Genomic DNA, 26,852 nt, shown 5'->3' with positions numbered 1-26,852 from the left:
AGAGACACTGTCATAACCAGAAAGATTAATTCATGAATTAGCATCAGTAAGAAGGTCAATTGCTGGCACTTTGCTAAAATCAACCAGATGCTTTGGGAGAACACTGAAGCTGACTGGTGCATCCTGTGCCATCAAACTCTTCAGACCCATCTCCTGTTTCTGTTCTCTGCTTTTGGAATCCCCCGGATGGGCTCTCGGTTTTCTCCTCTCCTTCCTCATCTGCATCTTTAATATTGCCAAAAACATCATGACAAAGAAGAGGTATCCTAGCTCACCTTTCCCTGCACACCCACTGGCATGCAACTTCAATGCCCACTAAGAACAAGGAGACCAACGATGGACTTTTGCTAGCATGGCTGGTTTCCCAACGTTTAAATTATTTCCAGAATAGCTGCAGATATTGTAATGAAAGGTTTTGACATGGAGAAGCATCAAAGGGAGTGAAAATTTTAAAAGTACTTTGGGGCACAGAGGCCAATCACCTGTGAGAGCAGTGCTACCTGCTACACACACAGCAGGGGATGGCCTGAAGGTGCACTGTCACCTTGCTTCGGTGTGCATTATTGCAATAGGCCCTTTGAATCTGTCGCTTTGCTAAACCAGCACAGAACTCCTTAATTCTTTTTCTGCCCTGTCCATGTGTACCAAGAGCAATGTATTTGCGGTACACATTAGGCATACAAAAGCTGCCAGAATACTGAAGTCTTATCTCCAAACAATTCCACTTCCTTCTCACGGATGTTTTTATGTTAAAGCCAACTTGCTGTTTGACAGAGGTAAAGATTTCTAATCGTACACCTGCCCTTTTACACCCTTCCTAACTGAGTTCAAACTGGATTATCACATAGGAAACCTGGGATTATGCAACATTTTGTTTTGGATTTGGTTGTACCTGGTGAATCTGTTCTCCCATGTTAAACATGGGAAATAAAACCTCTTCTGCAGGTTATATACTATTCTTACGTCCCTATTAGCTTGCTCAGAAAGGCCAAACTCATTTGTTGGCAGCAACAATGTACTGCAGTGGCTATTTATGGAACCACAAAACAAACATGTAGAGAATACACCCACATAGCCTTCTCCCTTCATCCTCACTGGAGACTTTAAACCCAGACTCATCCCAACCATGTATCACTAAATGCTTAAAATGAAAAGAAGCAACCATTCCCAGCTATCCAGTCCTCACCCTACTAAAGAAGTGCATGCTCCATAAAATATGGTAATCATGGGAAAAAAAAAATCCTCTCAGCATAGGCACAGCATCCTCTCCACTGGCTCTGTGCTCTCTAGTATATTGTGAATATTTCAGGAAAACATAACAAATAAAAGTGATGAAACCCCTTAAAATACCAAGACATGCCACTACACTTCAGCACCTGGGCAAGGCACCACCTGGGTTCACACTATTTGATTTGCAAATTTATTACTGAGATTCAAGAAAGAAAGAAAGAAAGAAAAAAAAAGACACTGTCTGGAACTAAATATGAATAATCACTTTTCTCCTCTGTCATCAATGAATCAATCTACATTTGGAAGGGAAGTGTCCTGTCAGTCATCATTATAGACATGCTTTCTCCTCTTTCTTTCCTTTCCATACTTAGCTGCACAACAAGTAATTATCTCAGCGCATAAAGCAACAAGATGACCTGTGGCCAGCACAGCAGCATAAGATAGGGGATACAACTGATCTAGTTAATAGATTTTATGAGGATGTTGCTGTGTCTGCCTCCTGAGAAGCAGTTATCCTTTGCCTCACTGCACTGTCATACACAAATTAGATACTATTTAAAGAAAAAAAGGTTTGTCTGGTCTGATAAAATCTTAAGATATTTAAGATGATGGAGTTCTGCTCAATGCCATCAATGTATTACCACAGTATTTACCAAGATATGTAATAATTTTACCCTGGCAGAAACATGAAATGCAAAGCAAAGATATAAGCACATCTTAATCTGGCTGAAAATTAAAGAATGTACTTTTCAAAACACCACCAATGCAAATTTTAAAATGCCATTATTTATGTACACATACTTGCATTTATACACACATTTTTCTCTTAAGACTATCTGTGCATATAAACAACAGCAATTGCAAATGAAAAATACCCTGGAAAACTTCCTGCAGGCCAGAAGATTTGTGTGCACACATGGAATAAGCAGGACACAAGTAAATAGAAACCATATTTGGGAACTGTAGCTCTTCATGTCCAAACAAAGCAGACAGATCATTAAATAGACTGTTCAAAAGAGCATATACTGGAAAAAAGAACAGAAATGGGAACAAAGAGTATCTAATATGGCAAAAATATTATTTAGCTAACGGGGAATCCTCAGAAAGTGCGTGAGTACTAACTGGATTTCCAAGGCTGGTACTCAGCCCTATGTTGCTTGATAATTTTATCAGTGATCTGAATGGAAACATAAAATAGTACTGGTGGTTCTGTTTGCATGCTGTGTGCAAGCAAGCATTACAAGCTTCAATATATGAGTCAAATCTGGGATTAGGAACACCCAACATTATCTGCAGGTTCTACTGGGGGATGCAAAGTCACTCTAGAGCAGCACCTCCATACAAGCTCTGAGTGAATGCGAGGCTAAAGAAATTAACATCATCCACGGATGTATCAACATGGATGGTGTGTGGAAACAGTGAATTATTCCTGTATTTGCTACGGGTGTGGCTGCTATAGAAGACTGGTCAGTTCAGGAATTCCCATTCTTAAGCAAGCTGTGAAAAATTGAAGAGTGCTCAGAGACGGCCCAGAAAGGGAATGCAAAAACTAAAGACCACACATTTAGTACTTTTCAAATCAGTCAGTCTATGCATGCAGGCAGGAAATGTTAATATTTGAACCAGCACTCAGAAGTTGAATGAGATCCAATGGCTGGAAGTCAAGGATAGACAAATTATGACTGGAAATGAGACATTTTTAAACAGTGAGGATAACTAACTACTGACACAATTTATCAAAGACGATGAATTCTTTACCAACAGAAATTTTAGAATCAAGAATGGATGAAGAAAGGCTAAAAGAAATGCTGTATTGCAACCACAGCAATTGAATTGGGGTAGCAATTAATTCAGAATGAACTGTGGTTCTATCACCTGCAGGAAATTATGCTAGATTTTTATTATAGTATCTTTTGACCCTTATTATGGTATCTTTTGACCCTAAAACTGTATCAATGAGCAGATTCTGCTACCATTAATTCTCTTCAAATGGGACACGTACTACCAATTATGAGATCATTCTGGCACGTTTTAATACATAAACAATTGATTTTGTGGTTTCTCTGGATCCTCCTTTGGGCTCTTTAGTCCGTTAAGGGAGCTCAACATCAGCAACAGATTGCAGACAGTTACTCAGACACAATTTATAAGGGATGAGAAAATAATGGGAATATAGCAGACATTTTTGTCTGTTGTCAAAGTTAAAGGAAATTGCCTTAGTTCTCATCACTCTGGCTAAATTTTTCCATACAACATACAACTCTATATGTACAATTAATAATGAAGTGTGTAGTTCGGTCCTTTGTTACAGAACTACTCTCCTAAAGAGTCCAAATTACCCATTTCACAAATTTCTTATGAAAAGAAAACTTCAAAAAAGTCCACAATTTCTATCAAAGATATTAAATAGTAAGTACATAGCATATACATTAGTAAGTCGTGTGCTGAACTTGTTGTAGTAAGGAAATGAACAACAAAAAAGCAGAGTCATAAAGTACAGAGTTTTCACAAGCTCACATGCCTACTACCATAAAATTGTCTCCTTGGGAAAGCTGTATTGAAAAGCTGCTTTTAATTCTGAGGAGGGAAGGAACAGGAGGAACGGTTCAAAGATGGCACCTCCATACCCATACTGTGACTACTGTGGTTTTAGCAATGCAGGGGTATTCTAATCGGCATAATTCATCTCTATCACTCAGAGTGCTCAGAGAAAACCCATGAAGACAATGCAAGAACTAAAGCCAAACACATTTAGTGTTTTTCAAAGGAAACTAGCTGTGAAATGTGTGAAACATTAATATTTGAACTAGCACTCGAAAGGTGAACAAGATCCAATGGAAGCTGAAGATAGACAAACTAGAAATGAGAAATAGAAATGATAGGAAAACTAGAAATGAGATATTCTGACACCGTTTCCCACAGCATTCTCCTCAAGAAACTGGCTGCTCGTGGCTTGGACTGGCGTACGCTTTGTTGGTTAGAAACTGGCTGGGTAGCCGGGCCCAAAGAGTCATGGTGAATGGAGTTAAATCCAGTTGGAGGCCGGTCACTAGTGGTGTCCCCCAGGGCTCAGTACTGGGGCCAGTCCTCTTTAATATCTTTATCGATGATCTGGAGGAGGGGATCGAGCGCACCCTCGGTAAGTTTGCAGACGACACCAAGTTAGGTGCATGTGTCAGTCTGCTCGAGGGTAGGAAGGCTCTGCAGGAGGATCTGGATAGGCTGGAGCGATGGGCTGAGGCCAACTGTATGAAGTTCAACAAGGCCAAGTGCCGGGTCCTGCACGTGGGGCGCAACAACCCCAAGCAGAGCTACAGGCTGGGAGATGAGTGGTTGGAAAGCTGCCTGGCAGAGAAGGACCTGGGAGTACTGGTTGATAGTCGGCTGAATATGAGCCAGCAGTGTGTTCAGGTGGCCAAGAAGGCCAACAGCATCCTGGCTTGCATAAGAAGCAGTGTGGCCAGCAGGTCTAGGGAGGTGATTGTCCCCCTGTACTCAGCTCTGGTGAGGCCGCACCTCGAGTACTGTGTTCAGTTTTGGGCCCCTCGCTAAAAGAAGGACATGGAGGTGCTCGAGAGAGTCCAGAGAAGGGCAACGAGGCTGGTGAGGGGTCTGGAGAACAAGTCTTACGAGGAGCGGCTGAGGGAGCTGGGCTTGTTCAGCCGGGAGAAGAGGAGGCTCAGGGGCGACCTTATCGCTCTCTACAGGTACCTTAAAGGAGGCTGTAGCGAGGTGGGGGTTGCTCTATTCTCCCACGTGCCCGGTGACAGGACGAGGGGGAATGGGCTAAAGTTGCGCCAGGGGAGGTTTAGGTTGGATATTAGGAAGAACTTCTTTACTGAAAGGGTTGTGAGGCATTGGAATGGGCTGCCCAGGAAAGTGGTTCAGTCACCATCCCTGGAGGTCTTTAAAAGATGTTTAGATGTAGAGCTTAGTGATATGGTTTAGTGGAGGACTTGTTAGTGTTAGGTCAGAGGTTGGACTCGGTGATCTTGGAGCTCTCTTCCAACCTAGATGATTCTGTGATTCTGTGAACTAACTACTGACACAATTCGTCAAAGACAACGGTGAATTTTTAACCAGCTTACATTTTTTTTGCAGTTGCTTTTGTTGAAGAACATCAAACCTTAGACAAATTGCTCAGATATAATTAGCAAAATTATCTTACACATTTTCCTAAGTGATTTCCTCATTTTCCTCTTGTCCAGAGGAAAAACACATTGCTCTCAGTTGAATTAATTTCACCCTTTTTACTTTCTGCACCGAAATAACAATACAAGTTTTGTTGGCATACCCATGGGGAATATACTGCTTTTTTATAGAACCACGGAATCATAGAATGGTTTGGTTTGGAAGGGACCTTAAAGATCATCTATACTGGCCTTAAACACTTCCAGGAATGGGGCATCCACAACCTCTCTGGCAAACCTGTTCCAGTGCCTCACCACCCTCTGAGTAAAGGATTTCTTCCTTATATCTAATCTAAATCCACACTTTTTTAGTTTAAAGCCATCACACCTTGTCCTATCACTCTACTCCCTGACAAAGAGTCCCTCCCCAGCTTTCCTGTGGGCCCTCTTTAGGTACTGGAAGGCCTCTATAAGGTCTCCCAGGAGCCTTCTCTTCTCCAGGCTGAACAACCCCACCTCCCTCAGCCTTTCTTCATAGAAGAGGTGTTCATCCTTGTGGCCCTCCTCTGGACTTGTTCTAATAGGTCCATGTCCTTCTTGTGCTGGTTGCCACAGAGCTGAACACAGTACTTCAGGTGGGCTCTCATGAGAGCTGAGCAGAGGGGGAGAATCACCTCCCTCGCCCTCGTGGCCATGATTCTTTTGATGCAGCCCAGGGCACGGTTGGCTTTCTGGGTTGCAAGCACACATTGCTGGCTCATGATGAGCTTCTCATCAACCAACATTTGCACTCTTCCTTACTGCAACTTGGAGGCCAAATTGCCTTTTAAACAAAGCTAGTTAAAATCTATTAAGGAGGAAATATATTCCAGAATTGTTCCTTAAACCTCCTGGGACAAGACGCAAGTAAACATGAAATTAAAAGTTTTTCAGAGCTTCAGGTTCTCAGAGTTCCTCATCTCAGCCAACACATAAGCATGGCAAGTATATTTTGCACAGAGCAGGACACTCCAAGCTGCTGTGACATCTCTCCATAAGCAGTGGTTTCCTTTGCAAGCTCTGCCACACCCTACGTCAGCCGCTTTTACTTGTTCCAAAGACTCTCACCCCATGGGATAGCCCAGAAATTACTTCTTGGCTCCCCTCCTGGAGTAGTGGGAGGATTAGGAGTAGGTTCTTAAAATGTTTTCAGTGAACGCATCAAGTAATGAATGGCTGTGCCAGATATCTGCTGTGGGAACAGGGCTTACCCTGTGTGCTGTGCAGCAGGTCACTAGGTTCTTTGCTTGCACCTGTTAGTTCAAGTGCCAGAGCATGGCACAGCAAGAAAACAATGTTGTTTTTCTTGTATCATGTTATTTTCAAAGCGGGCTTCTTCCAAAGCTCTGATAATTTAATGGATTGTGTCTTCTTATTGGGGTTCAGTTATCCTGCGATCACATGGTTGTTGGGGAATGAGTCCCCTTCATTTCTCAAAGGGGCTGCTGCTTTCTTGTCACATGCTTAACATAAGATTTGGGACAAAGAAACAGCTGGGATGATGTTGGAGAGAAGGAGAAAGGCTGACGGGTTTGCAGGCACTTCAAACTGCTGAGTCTGAACAAACAGAGGAGCAGGCCTCACGATTCGTATTTGGTGAATGTGGCTTTTTACTTCACTTAAAGGTAAGCTGTCTTCCTTGTTGGCAAGGAAGGCAGTCTGGCAGAGTTACCCTCTAGGAAAACCCTCTAGAAATAGCTCCTCTTCTTCAGCTAATGACATAACAGAAAGGAATCATCATTTTGCAAGAGTGCCCCATGAGCCCTTCTGGCTCTGAAAACAGATTATGGGAAAAGATGACTGCACTCAGGCTTGGCGGGACAAACTGACTTTGGCAGGAGGCTCTAAGAGAAGAGTGAGCTGGGTGAGAATAACTTGATCTCTCTGCCTAGAGCTGGAAGACCTATCTACCATGGAAGCAAGGGAGATCCTGGCAAAAGGATAAATTTGACTAGATCTATAACAACCTGACTGCATTTGCCTGGAGAACAGCCCTCTCAGGCCAGTCATGGGGATTTTTCCAAACTCAGATGTGTGTACATCAAGAAACACGAATTATTGTTTATGTGCAGCCAAATACAATGATGCTGGGCTCAAGCAGTGTTTCCACAAGTACAGCTCAGAGTACCCCTCATTTGCATCATCAGCTTTGAGTCTAACCATTCCATACGTGTCCAAGCTGTGCAAACTTGCTCCTATTCTGCAGCAGGCCAGTCTGAACAGTGTTAAAAGTGACACAAGTGAATGACAAAGGAAAAAGAAAAATCATTGTAAGCCTAGGTATCAGGAACATCCAGAATGACAAGAGAAAGGCTAAAAGCTTGCAATTGCCCAACCCAAATTCAGAGGCCAGGAAAAAAATCTACTTTTTCCTACCCAAATGAATTTATCAAGTGAAAGCTAACAAAAGTTAGAGGAAAAGTTTAGAGGAAACTTCCTTTAATCTTTGTGATGCTCAGAGGCCTTCACAGAATGGTGGGCACTTTATTTATTTATTTATTTATTTATTTATTCAAATTTAACACTTCCTGGAAGGTTTTTTGTTTTGTTTTGTTTTTAAAGGAAGCATATATAAATTTTATAAAATATGGTGCACTGTTAGCTTTACTCCCAACAGAGTAATTGTTTCACTGTGTTTAGGTCAGTCTTGTCAAAGCCTTAATGAGTGGAAGTCATCAACATCCAAGCAGCCTTTAGTAATTTCTTCGCAATTACCCAGTGACCTCTCTTTGTAGTTATCCCTAGCGCAAACACACTGCTTCCAGAATGTGCAGAATGACAAGGAAAACTTTGGTGCAGAAACAGAACTATCTTTGCACCTCCTAAATGCAACGTTTTCAGAACAGGAGGAAGGCACTGAGTCAATATGAGAAAGTGTAATTTGTAGATAAGCAGTCAGTCAGGAATCCCATTCCTCAAAAAAGATAATATGAGGGGAAATCTCTCATGGTGACTGACTGTGAGAGGGGGATTTTACAACACTGAAACTGCTCAGAGACAAACAGATATAGGCAAAGTGACAAGAGCGCTGAGTGACAACCCTGCCCTGCCACCAACAGCCTTTTCTTAAAGTGGACAGCTGACCAATTTGTTTAATACTTTGTTTAAAAATATACACGGGTGTCATGGGAAATCACAGCTAAAGTCCATCAGTCAGTACTGCCAACGTGCTGAATACAACGTCCAAATACACAATTCTTTCAGCTGAACCGGGAAATTGCAACACCAAACAAGCCTGGTTGAGAACTCACTGACCTCTGTACGCTGATCTTCCTGCAGACTGCCTGCAGGAAGCAGGATGAGGTCCCCTCTGGGAAGCAGCACAGGAAGGAGCACCTCACAGCTTCAGGTGACTGAAAACTGCTTGCTCTGCAAAGCTACTGGAAACAAGGCACACCATGATGATCTTCCTTAGCTAAACAATGCGCTACACACATCAGGAGACAGGCTAAAGAAGCTATAGGAAAGGGAACTACTCACTCACTGGAGTACAAATAGGTAAAGCCACAGTGCAGAGGCTTTACATCTTCCCTAGATGCCAGTAAGAGAGGTAGTGATGGGTGTTTTGCTTTTTAAAAACACAAATATTAAAAACAAAACAATTTCAAAGCTGGCTTAAATTCCTTAAGATCTATGACGTGTTCTCCCATAAGAGACCACCAATCTTTTCGTTTGAAAAGAACTTCAAAATTTCCACAAATATTTGTACCTTATATCCCACAGCAAAAACTTTTACCGGGTACCAGGATGCCACCAGCCTCATGAGATGAGGGAACTTTCTCCTCACAGCTAAAGCAGATAAGAAAGAAATGAACTAGACAAAATAAATAACCCTTCTAGGTGAGAGGGCAATGCCTGAGATACATGAAGGGAGCCATTTTTTTTTGCTCGGATATGATTCAGGTTATTACTCAATTACCATGAACTTGCTGTAGTCCCCTACTCTTTTGTAAGGCTGCTGGATGCTGTTCCAGGAAACAGGAAAAGCTAATTCACTTGACTTACAGATTGAAAGAAGAATTTCTGTTTCCCTATACATCTAATGGCATTAACGAGCTGCTTTTTACAGGTAACGACGGTCAGACCTTTGTTTGGCTTATGATTCTTGCTGCTTCTAAGATGAACCTCCACTTCTGTGGCACGGGTCAGGGGATCAGATGCAAAATGTTCTCCATCCCACAAGCCATAATTTGTCACCAGGTAAATCTTGCATAGAGAGGCAGAAATAAGATAAAGTAAATAGGAAGGTTAGAATAGCCTAATGGACAAAACCTAATCTAAGCAGTAACCAGCGCAGGGTGGATGAGAGAGGGCAAATGTCTGAAAAAATAAACTGAAATCCACCCAGGTGACTTGCATGGGAAAAATCTACATAATTACACGTTACTGTGACTGTCATTACATCTGAGTTACGGACAGAGAACTAAGGAAGAACTGAGGCCACACCCTGACTCACCATTCACAGTCACCTAGCTTGGAGAGAAACATAAATCACATCTTTGTGGCTGTCTTTAAAAAAAAAAAAGAAAGCTTTTCTTAACAACTCATTCTGTAATGCAGTTCCTAGTGCCAGCATCTCATGATGCAAGAAAGAAGGGAATTGATTGCATAGGAGGGTGGAGACAAATGTACTTTTAAAGTGAAATGAGTCAGCTTGGAAAAACTAACTCAACACAACCTAAAGAGAGAAAGGGACAAACAGCAAAAATACCATAGATAAAGAAGTCCCCTCTGAGGGTTCAGAGCAGGGCCCACCAGAGGCTGCTGCTGAACAATGCAGAAGGTAACCGCCATCACCACTGCCTCACCAAATTCTCTCTAGACCTTTGTTCCTTTCCTGAGCAGTTTTCTCGAAGAATCCAGGGCTTTCATGAGGCAGCCCCGTCTGCTGTTTGGCTGCGATCCCTTATGTAAACCTGGCAGCAAGACTCCTGAGTGATAAGGCAAATTATTACTTCGCATAGGGACTGAATGTACTGCCATGACAGGCTTCAAAAACAAAACAAAACAAAAAAACACGCAACAAAACAAGCCAAAACAAAAATAGTCAGCTAAGCAAACAGCACCAGCCCCCCTGCTTGATTTGTTCTGGCAACAACAGGAACCCAAGTTCTTATCACATGCCAGGGAATAATGGTAAGTTTTGGCTTGCCTTGGTTTTAAACCCCATCTGCTAAAAGGAAAGCCAACAAACAGGGAAAGTGTTTATAGTAAGCACAACCTTCTCGGTGTACAACTACATGTGTTTTCATACCTCAGCAATTAAGGGCTAGAACACGCAGTGTTGTTAAGAGGAGGGTGCAGCAAGGGTACATAAACCCACCCTTTATTTCAAGGAGATCATTACAGCATGTGATCGCTACAGCCCGAATATAAGGATCTTTGTGAACAAAAGGTTGATGTAAACAAATCTCTTTGAGAACTTGCACATGTTAGACAGCCAACACGGGGTATCTGTGCCGACAAAGCTCATTGCAGCTGTGACTGCAGTCACAAACAGGAATTTGTGATCTTTGGCACACACAGAGATGGCTAGGAGGTACTGGAGAAGTCGGATTGCTTACTGAATGATGGTGAGTATTGCTCCAACGCTTCAGCTCTCAAAATCTGCACAATGTTTTTCACAAAGTTTGTCTGCCATCCACACACCTATTGCTGCCAACAAGGAAAGGTACCTGGTAGCGCTCCTTAGATCAATAGTTCCACCTAGGGAATGTGCACAGAGCCTAACAACAGGGCAAACAGCAGGGTGCCCTCCTACAGAAGGATCCTCCTTGAAAACAGTACCAAGACTGCAAAATAACACAGCTCCAGCATGTGATAGAACAGCGGTATACAGCAAAGCCTATTTCAGTGCCCTTTCCAGGGCAAAAGATTTTGGATGGTGAAAGCAAAAATCTGTAGACAGCAAGCATCTGGCACCCCTGAGCCAGCATCAGGAAAGAAATTTCAACTTAACATCAACATCTCCTGCCTTACATTTTGGTTGCAGGAAGCTTTTTCCCTCCTGCCTGAAGGCTTTCCCATTTCTCTGCTGTTATAGGAAGTTTGGCATGAAAGGCTACGAACACTGCTTGTAAGAGGCCTTCCTACCTTTGTATCCACTTAAATCTTAATGTATCCTGTCCCTGAAGTAAAACACATTTGAACTTCTTATTCAAGCCATTTAAGTTTAAACACCTCTAGACACATCCAAAATAATTTCAAGTACTACTGCTGTTATGCATGCCCCTTCTGAACTACAGCTTTGAGAAGATATTTTCCTTCTTGATAACTGGGGGGGGGGGGGGGGGGAAGAGGGCCCCAAACTGAGCTTCCCCCAGCTGAAAGCCCACCCTAGCCACATCTCACTGAGGGCCTGGTAAAGCTCCAGGGAGCCCCATCTTCTCCAGCCTACACGCTCGCCCCAAAGCTGCTATCTCCCCTAACTTCTGAGGTTTGCAGTATGGCTTGTGGCTTTCAAACTGGTAAAGATAAGGTACGTGGTTCCCAGGGTCCGGAAGTTTGATACGACAGTCTGCACATTGCATACAGACTTTCATCCATCTTTCAGAGGACTGAACTCATCTCTCCTCCGCCTTCTTTTCTTTCTTTCTTCAGCGTTTTGGGGTTTGCTCGAAGTCTGTATTACAGGTATGTTTTTCTGCTACTGCATAATTAGCAGTTTGCCCTTGGCACAGAGCTATAACAATGAGGTAATTCTCAAGAGAACACATACATTGTGTACTTGTCGGGATTACGGGTACGTATAGTTACTCCACCTATTTTGGTCAGAAGAAAAACATGTCAACTTCAAAATACCATTTTCTTAAGATCAACGGAAAGGGACAGATTTTATGCTCTGCAATATTTCTTGACTACAACTGATATTTCACACATTCCAAATGACAGCAGCACCTTCAAAAAATTCCTGCAATGAGGAATATCATACCTGTAAAGAGGCATAACATGTTTTTCAATATTAAAAAAACAGTAAGCCATTTTATTAGACATAGTCACGATTGTAGCTGCTACTTAATAAGCAGATCTTCGTTTTAAGGTCAACTGTATAAAGACACACACTGAGAGGTATTTTAAATAGTAACAAACATTACTAAACAGTCAGAAGTCTCGTTTTCTCCCTGATGACCTACTCTCTAATGTCAAATGAAAGTGACTGAAAATGACGGGCCTGTATTGTAAACTTTAGTTTACAGCTACTACTGTGGGGCCATACAGGCTTAGTGTGTGTGATTATTTCTTCACTGTTACACTTGTAAGTCTGCTAAAGGTGGAGTCCTGCATCTACTGTTCTGCTGTAGCCCTCCATCCTCTTCTAATCCGCCCCTATCATGGTATCTGGGCATGGAGAGGGAACAAGCCGCAAGCGTTTTCATGAAACAGCAAAAGATTATCATTGCCAAGAACAACCTTTATTCTTTTCCAACAAAGATCATAGCTGAGCAGATATAGTCATTTCACTAAAACATATCTGATAATTGCATGTAATTACACAATGATAACATTTATTTACGAACTGCTAGCACCTCGTGACAGAAATCCCCCCAACAAGAATAGCAGCGTGTTTACAAAGCACTTTATAGCCCAGATCAGATGCCAGAGTCCTTCTGCTGAAAAAGGCGAAAACTCCTAATGTAGCCCTGCACTGAAATAATACTAGATAATACCTCCCTGTGAGCTTGGATTCCACAGGAGTGGCACAAAGCTGCCAAAAGCATGTTTAAAACCACTCCTGATATATTACAGCATTATATTAATGCCAGGAAATCAGTGTTTCTGATTGTTGTGCCAGGTCTGCTAGAGACCTCTCTCCCCTCTTTTTAGGGGTGGTCACGAGCCTCCTCCTCTTCACCCTGTCTTGCTCTACAATCTGGTATCCTGGAGCTGGGCAGAAAACAGCAAGCACTACCTCATTCTTCAGCAGCAGCAGCAGATCTCTGGCAGAAAAGTACTGGAAGCTAACAGCAGTGTAGACACAAACTCAGCCCAATTAGGTAAATAGGCACACAAGTGTGATACAAGACAGAAAACTAGGGTGTTCCTGAACAAAGCGGGATTGCAGAAGCATTAGTTTCTACAGCTTATTCATTTCCCAGATAAAATTAGAGATGCAGACTTCTTTCATCCTGAGGACTGAGCATGGAGACTGACTGCTTCTGCCTAATTACAAAGACATCTAATTTGGTGCTTAGTGTCCTGTACCAGTATCAGTCCAACTGTCCCATATTTCAGCGGTACTATTCTAAAGAATAACACTTCAGCTGGAAAGTACCAATTCCTACAGCAAATAACTACCTCCTCTGGGGAACATTCAACTAAAAGAATCACAATTCTGAGGGATACCTCATGAAATGCATCAATCATATACACTTCCCTAGACATGAGACTTATCAGTCCTTTGTTTCAACTCTCCAGTATTTCATTTCCCTTTATACCTTACAACAAATAGGGGAGTACTGACCGGCAGGGGCATGTTCTCTGCCAAGCTCCAGCATACCCATGCATGAGCCCATAACTTCTAACCCATCGCTACTTGCACGGCCCTGTCTAGCTGGTAGAACTGTATTGCTTTCTCAGTTTTGCCAGCTGACCTGCTTTAGTAATTGCTTCCTAACTCAGTCAGGAGATGGATTAATAAAGACATAGAATCATAGAATCATAGATTCATAGGATAGGTTAGTTTGAAATGTAAACTAACCTGATGTCTTCTGAATGTAGGATTTTTGAGGATTTTAATGTTTAGAGACAGTAAAGCACAAAGCTGACACAGCTAGAAGCTAAAAGGGTTGTGCATCTGCAAGGGCTGGAAACCAGATTTAACATCTGTGCTTCACCACCATTATTATGAATCCAAATCTGGTGTTGGTGCATAATTTGCTAACTCGGTTCATGAGCTGACTGCTGTCTGTCTGTGCGAGTGCTGAGAATAGCACCCCGTCTCCTGCTTACTCAGTGAAGTCACTCAGTTACGTGTCTGGCAGCATTGCCCCTGCTTTGTGTTCTGCATCGGTATGCAGAGACACTGTGGTGTCATGTTTCATGACATGTAAATAGCACCATTTCCCACATTAGGCCAACCTCATATTTCAGTAGCATAAAGGAATTTCCCACAGTAACTTGAATCCTTCATGTTCTGCACTAGACACAAGAGGAAAGGGAATGAGATACAATTCAATAACCTGAGAACAAGGGAAAGATACTGGTTCAGTTTGATGTTCAGTGAAGAGTTTTACAAGCATCTGAATCACCCATTACCTGCTCACCTCATTGGCAAAGTGCCATCAATCAAAACTATAGGTATCCTCCTGAAAAATAGACTCTTAAAGATACTTTTAGACAGATAATTTTAAAGATACTCTATAGATAGTCTTTTATTTCCTGTCTTGTCTGAACAATAATAGTACTATCATCATTCTTGTCAGAAAAATAACCCCCTCTAAAGCCCCTTCCCTTTTTGGATTGAGAATGGGAATAAACTCAGCTACCTGTTACAACTTAAACTGGGCAGATCAAACACACTTAAAAACTGACAGGAGACACCTACATTTTGGTTGCATCTTGTGCTCAGTGTCATTTCTAATGCCTGACTTTAGATCGGTCCTGTCCATCTGCACTCCTCTACCAAGCAGGCCATCTTCATATGCATGCAAAGTTATTTTTGAAAGACAAACTAAAGCACACATCAGGCTTTGTAAGGCACCTGTTGGAATGTGTGGCTTCAACAGGGGTATGCATATTATTTTGCCTTACACATAATGCTTACATGCAAAATATGCATATTATTTTGCCTTGCATGCTGACATTGTGAGCTTCAACGGAAAAAAAAATGTGTTCAAAATGCTCAGAGCTGGAGGTGCAGGTACCGAACAAACAAGGAAACAAATACAAAGACAAAAAAGGAGCACTAACCTGAAGAAAAATGCACCACTGTTAACGAAGGAGATTTCATCTGTTAAATCCATCTCCTTCAAACATGAACTACTGTCTGTTAATCGGAGGCTGACCTGAGGTGTTCCGTCTGACAGGTCTGGTTGTGGCATTAGGCATGTTCGGCTGGATCCTTCCCTTGTGGACTTTGTCATCTACAAAAGTAAAGAAAGAGAAAATTGAAACATGAAAGAAAGGAAAAGCAGAGCAGCCTCTTCAAATAATCTCTAACAGAAAGACATTCCCTACCAGTGTGCAAACAGTGAACAATATGATAAAGTACAAACTAATGATACAAAATGCATATAAATCAAACAATCTGCCTGTTTAAAGACTATTTAAAGAAGAATAAACATATGCCTATTGAAAGAAGAAGGGTAGCAGTGAAATTAACAAAAGGAAGGTAAGTAAAATAAATGGAGAATTATTTCCTGTATCACAGAAGGCAAACTAAAAAAAATCTCATAGAATCTTTATCTCTTGACATGAACTAAAGTAACAGATAGTAAAAGAAATTGAAGACCTCTTCCCAACAACCCTTCCATTTTGAAAAGGAAGTTTATGTCAATACATGCTCTGGAGGAAAATCTCTCAAGACATGGACTTCCTGCGTTGGTGTTCTCTGATGAGGCAGCCAGAACATGGAGTTGGAAGCTGGGCTTCCTACATACAAGATGAAGTTTCCAAGCATCACTGAGCCCATATACAGGATGGCCAAAGCTCTTGCTTTGGCTTCTCAGCAGAAGTGTGGAAAACCAAAGAACAAATAGTGCTGTGTCAGACTATTTTCTGGTATCAGCAGCAGATAATGAGTGCTTAGGGGAGTAAGAGCAAATTCAGAGGGTTGCCCCTAATGCATTGTCCCAGCTTTTGGCACTATGTGGTTTGGGGCTTTCTTTGACTTGGAAGTTGAACCTCGATCACTGTGTTTAACAGTGAACATTGGACCTATCCTTTGCGATTACATTAAATTCCTTAATGTCCACTTCTGTCTTTAGCTTTTGTAGGATTCTATGGCTAGGAGTTTCAAAACACTTTTACATATTGATTCAAATTTTAAAAAAGAGTACTTCCATGTTGGATAAGGTGACATATAATCTTTCCTTAGTTTTTGAACTGTGAGAATTGGCAAATACTGTTCCTTACCCACCTTCCCCATTCCATTTTTGACTTAAAAAAAAAAACCCACACACTACTCCATTAACTCCATTAGTAGTCTAATCAGACTGAAAAATCCCAGTTCATATAGTTTTCATTTTAAAGAAGTCATTCTTTTGCCTTTGATCCTTTTTGCTGTCTTCCTCTATACATTTTCACCTTCTGCTAAATCCTTTTTGAAAAGAGGTAGCCAGAACTGCATGCAGAATTATATAAGTAAATCTCAGATTTACGATGGCTTCTTATTTAAATGCAGCTTTTTGTTTGCTCTCATGATTGCTAATTGCACCAACAACTTTGTGAAGTTTCTATAGCATCCAGATCTCTTTTATAGAAAGAATAACTAATTCGGAGCTCATCAGTATATATATTTATACTTTTTTGTGTTTTTTTTTTTTGGACAACAATTAGCGTCTAGTGATGGAAATTCAACTATAATTTTTTTCACCCCATATGGAGTATCTTAAAAGCCTTCTGTAAGCCCCCGTAACCAGTTTTTCCTGCTTTGAGTAATTTTCTTTTATCAGCACATTCAGCCTCTTTATGCGTCACTATTAAAAACGTTGAATAGTGTAAATTCCAGCAAAGATCCTTGAGAGACTTCACAGGCAACCTCTCTCCACTGATAAGGAGACCATTTATTTTTATTGCTTTCTAATTATTAATCCATACTTTCCTTCTAATCACACGTGAGCTTTGCTTCTTTCAATGTCTTTGATAATCTTATCAAAACCTTTGGAAACTCAGGTGAACTGTATTGGCTTTATTTACAAACACGCTTACTGGCTCCTTTGTCACACAATATTTTTCTCGAAATGAGTCATGCTTGTGTCTCCTGATGACTTTAATTATCCATTTGTTTATTAATTATGCTGCCTTCTACAGTTTCTACAAATCTCCTGGACTGTACATCAGGCTTTCTGGATCTCTCCTGAACCCTTACTTTTTTAAAACTATTTTTACTACTACTTACTATTTTTAAAACTATTCTTCTCTTCACGTTCTGTTTTGGAATGCTCTGTTTTGCTCACAGTTGCTTCCAAATACTTTGTGTGTGTTGAAAAGTTTCATGGGACAGAAAGCTGTTTGCTGTTTAGCTCTGAAAAGATTGAACTGAAAAACATCATGTATATCAAAGGCAACGGGAAACCAGACAGATATGTAGAGAGCTGTTCCTGCACTCATGGCAAGATCCTGCCTTCGCTGACATCAATGGGCCTTTTGCCCGGGGTCAATACCTCACCTTTGGACTATCCCTCTTTTCCATCAATACTCTGCTGCCATGCTGCCTGAAGTGGACACTGGCTTTTGACACCACAGGAACTGGGAATACAGCCTGCAGACACCAGGCCGTGGCTCTCAGTGGCAAACAAAAGAGATGCTGTAGTAGCAGAGGGAGACAGTGTCTGTACGGAGCAGAGAAGACAAGTTGAGGCTATCAAGTTGGCATACGCTGAAGTCTGCTACTCTGTCACTTAAAATACATCTTCATTCTCAGCTAAACAGACTAAAATAATATCAGATGCTACTCAGGATCAAAGGGATCACCCAAATAAAGGGCAATCAAAACACCAAAGAACAGATAACTCAAAGGAATTGTATTACACCACACATCCTGCATTTGGCTTTCAACATTTGCTGTCTCGGAGAGTTTAGATGCAAGAAACTGTGTTTGCAGTTCTAATAGTGACTTGTCAGATCTATGACCAGTATAAACATTTGTCATTAGGGGTGTTAAAGAAATTGCAATGAAATATCTCCCCTGGAGGCTTAAACTGACCAGACAAGGTGGCATCACCCCACACATACCACTGCTACGATGTTTCTTAACTTATGGATGCATCATCGAGCTGTTTCATCTCCCTGTGAGATGTCAGAAATTACTGGGTTCAAAGATCAAAGATAAATATGCCACATATTCTAAAGCTCTGATTCGGTATGATGACTCTAATCTTTGTCTGCTTCTGAAGAACAGGGAGTGCTCCACACCAAGACGAGTCTAGAGAGTTCCATGCACATGCCTTGACAAGGAGTGAAGATACAAATTCTTAGCACAGAACATCCAGCTTTTCGGAGTACCTCATTCATGTTCTCAATGAGGAAAAAACTTCAATATCCTAAACTATGCATGAACTCATAAATAATTAGGGCAATTCATACCCATTTGAGTAAATAATTATGACATCTAAATGCGGAACCTTTGGAAGAAGCTAGCTGTGCGTTTATATTTAATATTCAGAATTTTAAGTGTGCTAAATATATTTCCATAAGGTTATCATCAGGTACTTGTTCAGTTTCATCAGGTGGCCTCGAACCTGCTCTTCGCTTACAGCAGGTGAGACTTTGCTCTCCCAGCCTCCATCTGCGAGTTCAGGGAAACAAAAGACTTGGGAAGCCTGACTGGCAGTGAAGATCGAGGCAAAGAAGTTGCTGAGTACCTCAGCCTTCTCCATGTCTGTCATTACCAGTTCACCCTTGTCATCCATCAGAGGGGGCACACTCTCCTTGGCCTTTCTTTTCTGAGCCATGTACCTATGGAATCCCTTATGTTACTCTTAGCATCCCTTGCCAAGCTCAGTTCCATCCGTGCCTTGGCTTTCCTGATCCCATCCCTGCACATCCGGACCACATCCCTGTGCTCTTCCCAGGCCACGCGTCCCTGTTTCCACTGCCTGTGCATTTCCTTCTTGCACCTCAGTCTGACCAGAAGGGCCTTGCTCAGCCAGCCTGGCTGCCTGCCCTCCCTGCCCACATTTTTACGCAAAGGGATGGAGAGTCCTTGTGCTCTAAGAATGTCGTTTTCTTTTTCACCCTAGTCTAAATTCGGTTACATCATAACTAGCTGTCAGCATAAACCTTACATTCTAATCGACTGTCATTACCTTTGCCTCAGGAACAAAAGAGAAAGGGAGACCATTAACCAGATGTATCTCTTGCCTGGCAGCTACTCCTACAGAACCTGCTGTAGCCAGTACAGTGAAGTCAAATACCCAGGAATGAGACACTTGCCAAAGTTACCCAGGCCACTTGATAGCTCTTGAAACAAATGTATTACATTCACTCCAATTAAAACATCAACTGCTTCAAGGGGATTTTTCAGCATATACACAGAGCTGTAAGCTCCCTACCAGGGTTACTTAACAGTAACTACAGTGACGATGAATTGTATCAGGATATGCCTGGAGATGCAGAATTTTGCTGGAGGATTTTGTCACCCTAAACTGTCTCAGAGAATCAGGGGGAAATTCCTTCTGAGACAGCAAAGTCATTCAACAAACAGTCAAGTATTTATGCTGTACTTTCGTGGTTCTCCAGAGCTTCATAGCTCAGCAAGCTCTCACACACCAGCTTCAGTCAACCACTTTGTTGTAGTAAGAGACAACTTGAGGTGAATCTGGATGAGATGAAACTCTTGCGGCTTTGAAGACCATGTAACTGCCAGGCCCACAGGGCTTTCAGAGGCACGGATAATTCTGCAGTGACATTTTTCTGTTGCGTTCCCTTCACATGTCCTATAATATTCTCTCACTTGCTGTTCTTATGCACAAAATGAGGGCCTCATTCATCACACCACTGACCAGGGCACAGAATTTCTGTGTATGACGATGCAAGTGCCGAGGCTGCTGTCTGAATGCTGTGCGTACTACACTAGCTGGGAACAAAGACGTCAGAGAGCCTGTGAAACATCATCTAAACATACTTGAACTATAGTGGCATTCTTTTCCGTACTCCTAGAACTTAAGAGAAGTCCTTAAGCCTGGATGTAACTTAAAGCAAGCACACTGTCATCTTTAGTAAGACTGCTGTATGTGCTAAAAATTGGCCTGTGCTCAAATACTTGCTGAAACATGGATTAAGTTCAGAAAGTAATAAAATGTAAAAAAAGTAATAAGAAACTGTTGATAAGTCACTTCACCTAACATCTACGATATTGATTTTAAAAGTATGAATGGAAAATACTGTTGACAAGATGAGTTCTTCTCAAAGAAAACATGCCTCATCATCCTAAATTACTGACTCTGGGAGACAAAGATCAATAGCTCTATAATTCTTACCAGGTTTCGCACCGAGTCAGCACAGATAACATAAGCAGTAACACATACTTGCAAAATCTAGTCATCGGTTCTCTTCCATACCCAGAACCAAGCCCCAAATCCTTGATTAACTGCCACACTGAAATCAGAAAGTCACGATCAATGCAGTCATCCTTACAATCTGTGCAGCTGCCACTGCCAAATTTGGATTTCTCTTACTCCACTTGTATTTTTAGGCATGAAATCACTAAAACACCTCCTCTGTACTCTGCCCCACTTAGATATCAAAGTTTTAAATTTGATGCAATCCTAAAGTGTGTGAAGTTTTAAAGTTCAACCAAGTTTGATGTTTGATTCAAATTCCTGTGTCTTACCCTCAATGATGACAAGACCTTTTGGATTCAAAGGGCTGAGTGTTATTTTCCTTTAAACCATATCGCCACAACCTTCCTATCTGAAAGAAACCACTGCAAATAGAAGAACTTCTTAAGTGTTTAAAAGTAAAAACTTTGTTAACATTACATGATTCTAGGAGTAGAGAGCTAGAAAACACTCTCAGAAAGCCTATGAAATTCAAGCTCTGCTACGCTGATATCGTATTTCTAGCTCCAGAGTTAGTTCACTTGTCACTGGCTGCGAATCCCTGAAATTTTGTTTCAGTAAACTTTCTCAAAGTTAAAGTCTTGTCTCTGTTACAGACCTGTCCAAGCCCAGGAACTTCAGATTGTACAGGAATTCCACCTGTCAGAACAATTTTCTTGTTTGTAACTGCTGTACTGAATTTTGTCTATCTTCAGTGAGGTATTACATTAATGTTGTAACAGCGAGCTCATTACTAAAGGTGTTGCAGATATACAAATCACAATAAACTCCCTGTCTCTAACTGAACCAGATACAGAACTAATCTAAGTGAAGAACAGTAGACACTTTACATAATAGGTGGGATTCTGAGGAGATTATTCATAGAGATGGTAAGTCTTCCTCTGTTACGTCTTTACCAAAACAAACTCCTTAAAGCTTTAGAAATGCTGCTGATATAAAAGTCTGTAAAAAAAGAAATCTGTGCAACATGGCTGATTCTGGTCCCAAGTGATGTGAAACCACTTTAAGAGATTGCACCTGTGGTTTATCAAAGCTATTTAAACGATGACATCTCAGTGAACATTCTTGTGCTTGCTAGTTACTGTTCTCTGTAACAGCAGGATAGAAAAGAGCTGCAGAAAGGAATCAGTTACAGCTATCTTCATCTTTAAACTTGTCTGTGGAAATGGGGCATCCCAGAATCTGCATACTTTGGCTATGTAATTCAAATCCCTGCACTAAACTTAAGGCATCAGCAAACAAGACTGCTGCGGTGCCTGTGCTCTTGTCCACATACCATTACCCAGGCCTCCATCTGCATTCACTGGAAAATCCTTGATCAAATTTATCTTCCTCTCAGATTCGTTTCTCAAATGCTGAGTCAAACCAGCCTACTCAGTGAATCCCCTAATATAGTAAGGCATAGGAAAGGAGGACTCCTACCCATATGTTTACTACGTCTTAATTCCCCAGGATTTCTTCTGGTTACCTGTGATTCCATACTTGCTTATTTAGTCAGTTAGTATCCTAGTTTGAAGTGCATATGACTAAGAAGACCATACTTAATGACAAGTGTAAGCCCTCTATAAGAATTCAATACTGAGTCTATTTTTTTCTCGTTAACTGTATTCTCTAAGCCACATCATGTAACTTATCAAATCATTTCACCATCAGTGAAATAGGCCTTTTACTGTAAATACAGTGCTGAATGATATGCAGGAAAAATAAGTGCTATGCAAAATACTTTGAAAGCAAAGTGGGCACTTACTATGAGTTGGGACAATATCCACAATATTGATATTTTTGTCTGTGCAGCTGACAATTCCAAATATCAAAGCTCTTGATCAAAAGCTTGACATTTCCAAATATCAAAGCTTTATCAAAAGTAACTCACACTGTTGCTCAATTAAAGTAAATTAAAGTACAAATCAGACTCATAGGTAAAACATATCTTGCCCGTAGTCAGAGTACTTGTACAGTAGCGCAGCTTAGGGCCTCTTGAGAAACATATAAATGAAGCCTCAATTGCTACCCTGATGTGGAATCAGAGTATCTCCAAAGACAGCAAGGATGCTATAAGAATTTATCACCAAATCTTAAGAGTACAGAGAAAAGGGGTCCTCTGGAATTAACTTCTACCTTTCATTCGCTTGGTTTCTTTGGACTGCCCTCACTTGAACAGAGGACGTATCAAGAGTAATAAGCACAAATATGGTCAGGTGATCGCAATCAGAGGAGAGATGTAGGAATGAACTTGGAAGGCTATGATTAATGATTTCTGTTTTCAGTTTCCCACAGGGCAGACTTTCTGCTCATGGCAGTATCCAGCTGCCCATTCAGAACAATAACAATAAAAATAATGATAAGTTACTGTAGTTACAGGGGGCACCGCTTGATATTTCAATATATGCTTAAAATAATTATGCTACCTCCAGTGAAGGAATCTTAAAAAAATCTTCTGCAAATACCAGCTGTGGTGTTAAAGAGCAAATGATAATGAGATCATCAAAAGCCAGGGAACAGAGGTAAGTCAGCACAGCAACCATCACATTCCTCTATCCTTCCTAACTGTTAGAGATGTAAACACGTCTGTGTTTGCCAAAGGATTTCTGCATTAGAAAAGTGTGAAGCTGTGCCAAAATTCAGAGCTCCTCCATTGAAGTCCATGTAAGTAGGTTGGAAAGACTCAAACAAACAGTTGAGAAACCTGTCTTTCTCCATGTATGGTACTCCTCCCGTTCACAGCTTGACAATGAATTACACAGTAATGAAAGAATTTGCTGCCTAAAAGACTGCGTTGGCACTGGCTTGGACTGTACTCTGTCCCATAAAGTGCAGACAGATCCTTCAAGGAAAACAAATTAGTTTTACCTCCGTATTTCTCTTACCCCACAATACCATATGGCCAGCTCATTAACAAAAGAATGTAAAAGAAGTGAAATAATAACCACAGAGGTTCATGCCAGCTGCCCACCATTGAAGCACTTCTGCTTCTCAGCAATGAAGTATGATGTTTACAAATTCTGCAAAAAGAGCAGGTTCAGGCCTTAGGGATTTTGAAGAGCGGGGGAGCAGCATGTTCAAGCACACCATAAACTGGTACTACTGGTGCCCGAGCTCAGCTAGCACATTTTTTATGGCCCTCTGAATCAACACCGGGTAATACAGATAAGCTGAGGCTCCACTAGAAATTCCACTAGAGCACATAACAATCCACCCAAGAAGGGTTACAGAACTTCCTGGTCTTGGAGCATTCACCTCTAAACTAGAAAAAGAATCAGCAAATACATTCCGTACTGTAATAGGATCTTCAAGGTGATCTCATAGGTCTTTTCCATCTCCCATTTTCGTGGCATTACATCTTCATTATAAGCATACATTTAATTTTAAGTATGAGTCATTGCAGACAACTGACTCAAAGAAGTGAGTCATAAAGGTGTGTTAGATCAGATTCTTCTGTCACCGTTGCTAGTAAAAGTTAGGAATTAACATTCCTGCAGTCAGTTAGGATCAAGCTTGCCACTGACCGAATGCTATTAAGATGAGCATGCAATCGTCAATGATTGCAGGAATCAGGCAGTACAATAATTGCTTTCATTGTGTTGAATGGAGATGAAAAACGATAACAAGCATGTGTGAGCTAAAAGCAGAAAATCCTTTGATAGCACACTATTAACTGATTCGTCATGGAACAGCACATGTAGACAGATGCGTTTCAGTATTAAAATGCACTTTGTTTACACAAAATAATGCTTCCAAGGGAACAAGAGATATGTATGCTGAGAACACAGCAAGCAGCTCTAGCTAGGAACCCGTTAAACATTAACCTCTACAAGTCTGCTCACTATTGGCAAGAGATCATAGTTTTACTGGGCAGAGTGCACACAAGTATAGTTTAGAAGACCTCTAAAAAAGAGAGTATGTATGATTTATTCAAATACTTGCAACCCCTCTGTCCTCTCCCTATTTTCCTCCAATCCATGTTGCTTTTTTTTTACATGGCATTCATTAGCACAGGATTATACAATGGCTCCAACAAACTGGCCACTTCCTCTTATTTTAATTTTGCAGCATATCTTTACATTAAACATGACAATGAGAAGATCTTTCCACCATTAAAATGAAAGATGCAGCAAAAGCTACCAGAAGGTAGCACACCTAACAGTCACATTCTCAAGCTGCTTAAGTTCTTAGGCTGCTTTGAAAACTTAAAACAAACAAAGCAAAATCAGAGCCTCAAATATGATTTGAGCTGAAAATCTGCTGTTGTCAATACTGGCAGTCTGTTTGATGCTATCCTTCAAAATACAGAAAGTACAAAGAACATGTACTCATTTCTAATATGTCACACTTTGGTAACTAAGTATATTTTGGAATATATTATGCTTTTTAAATATCCTGCAAACATTCAGATAAAAAAATATTAAATCATTTAAAAATATTTAAGATATTTTTGAGTGTAGCTATACTGACTCCCAACTCTACTAGAAGACATTAAATAATTGCACATCTTTGGAAATCTGACCCTCACTCTCTCAGAACGCTCTCTGTGCTGGGATTCAAATAATAAACATAACCCGTGATTTTCAAATGCAAGTGTTTAGACAGGCACCTGCATTCCACATGGAGTAATAAAAACATCAAGTTTTAGTCACATTTCCAAAACTTAACAGCAGAAGCCTGTGTTACTGATGAAACAGATTATGCAATTACACCACTTTTGTACTTGAATGGAAAATTACTTTTATTATGTATATGTGCATTTCTGCTTATCTCTGAATTACTGAAGCTTGAGAATTCTCTGAGATTTCTATTCATTCAGCTTAAGTGTTGCTTGTGAAATTTGTGAAACTATGGGATGAAATCTGCTGTGCTTTAAAGCACGATTTCATTTAAAGCCAACAATACAGCGATTATTGTGTTGGGAGAAATAAACACAGAACCATAAAATGAGTAACATGCATCCCAAATACAGGCACTACCTGAGCATCACTCTACTAAACCATTACAGACCTCCACAGAATGCCATGAGGAGTAAGGTTTACTGGCAAATGCATCCTTTCCATTCTTATATGAAAAAACCTCTGCTACAGCATACTGGATACAAAACAAGTTCAAGCCTCTGTCTGAAATGTAGGAGCTTTGTTTTGCTCAACTGTGTGTGCTCTTCAGTCAGTGTAACCTAAATGTTTACATCTGAAAAACTACCCAAGACCAACTCACTGTCAAAAGCTACCAGCAACCACTTCTCCATCCCACTTTAGCCTAAAAAAAATCCCACCTATGAAAATCATCACCTCCCACGTATCAACTTTAAATGAAACAAGAGTCTCCAAAACGCATTCAAATTAGAGTACCTGCTCATCATGGCATCAAGACACACCATCAATCCCCAGCACTATTACTAAGGAAAAATTTCTACTATTAAGAGTAGAAATTAAATTGTCAACACCCATTCAGGACACTGTCAAAATCCAGGTTTTGGACTAAACTTCTCTTGATGACTTCTACGCAAGAACAGAAGAGGACATGGGACAAAGCTAGAGGTTATTCACTTAACTTCCTAATTTTGATTGTCAATATTCTCTGCAAACTCTCTCAGGCATACCCAAGACCATCTTTTAGCTTTGGGTTACCACAGCAGTGGATCCCGACCCACAAATCAGATTCTTAGATAATACTGCTACAAATGGTAATAATTGTTAAAAAACACTAGAGTACAGCTGGCTTGTCCATGCCCCTCAAAAACAGAAAAAGAACTCTCTTCGTTCAAATCCCAGTCCAGTGTTCTTACACCTAGATCACATTAATTATAGTGGCCCAGGGAACACATCCTCTTCCTCAGTAAACATATCTTGCTAATAAAGAATTTTTTCTCCCTTTGCCACATTCTTTCCAAGTCATACAAAATGTAGGTTTCAGAATGCACGAGATTCCACATCAATAAAAGCTTTAAACCAATTAACTGTAGAGACCTCAATGATTAGAAAAGATTAGAACATCCCTAGAATGCTCTTTGACCTATTTATTCTTCAGGAGAATAATCCTTTAATGTCAAGAAGCGCTGACACTAATAAAGACAGGTGGTTAAGTACTCCAGCTCCTATCTTCCTCCCACATGAACGAAGAAGCACAACAGGTCAAGGGTATCCTTAAAGGAGAGACTGAATCATGGGCAGGGTATAAGTTGCTTGACGATGTTTCTTACTCAACAACTCTTGCTGCACTTACTCCTCTTCATGTTTGTTTCTTT

At 40.9% G+C, this 26,852-nt stretch overlaps 1 protein-coding gene across 7 annotated transcripts in view; it reads right to left on the bottom strand.

Annotated features, from left to right (window-relative positions):
• FAM13A (family with sequence similarity 13 member A) overlaps window positions 1-26,852 on the bottom strand; it is a 132,760-nt gene that overhangs the window by 65,028 nt on the left and 40,880 nt on the right. For 6 of the 7 annotated variants that reach the window (XM_035543405.2, XM_035543416.2, XM_035543434.2 and 3 more), the window contains exon 6: window positions 15,309-15,481. In XM_035543405.2, the coding sequence (XP_035399298.1) occupies window positions 15,309-15,481 (173 nt within the window). Of the gene's footprint in view, window positions 1-15,308; window positions 15,482-26,852 lie in introns of those variants that run through there. The other variant, XM_035543473.2, reaches the window with a different exon arrangement.

The sequence above is a fragment of the Cygnus atratus genome, chromosome 4, assembly GCF_013377495.2.
Source record: "Cygnus atratus isolate AKBS03 ecotype Queensland, Australia chromosome 4, CAtr_DNAZoo_HiC_assembly, whole genome shotgun sequence".
Classification (NCBI taxonomy): domain Eukaryota; kingdom Metazoa; phylum Chordata; class Aves; order Anseriformes; family Anatidae; genus Cygnus; species Cygnus atratus.
Note: the sequence above shows the minus strand (reverse complement) of the source record. Positions and strands in the feature narration are given on the sequence as shown.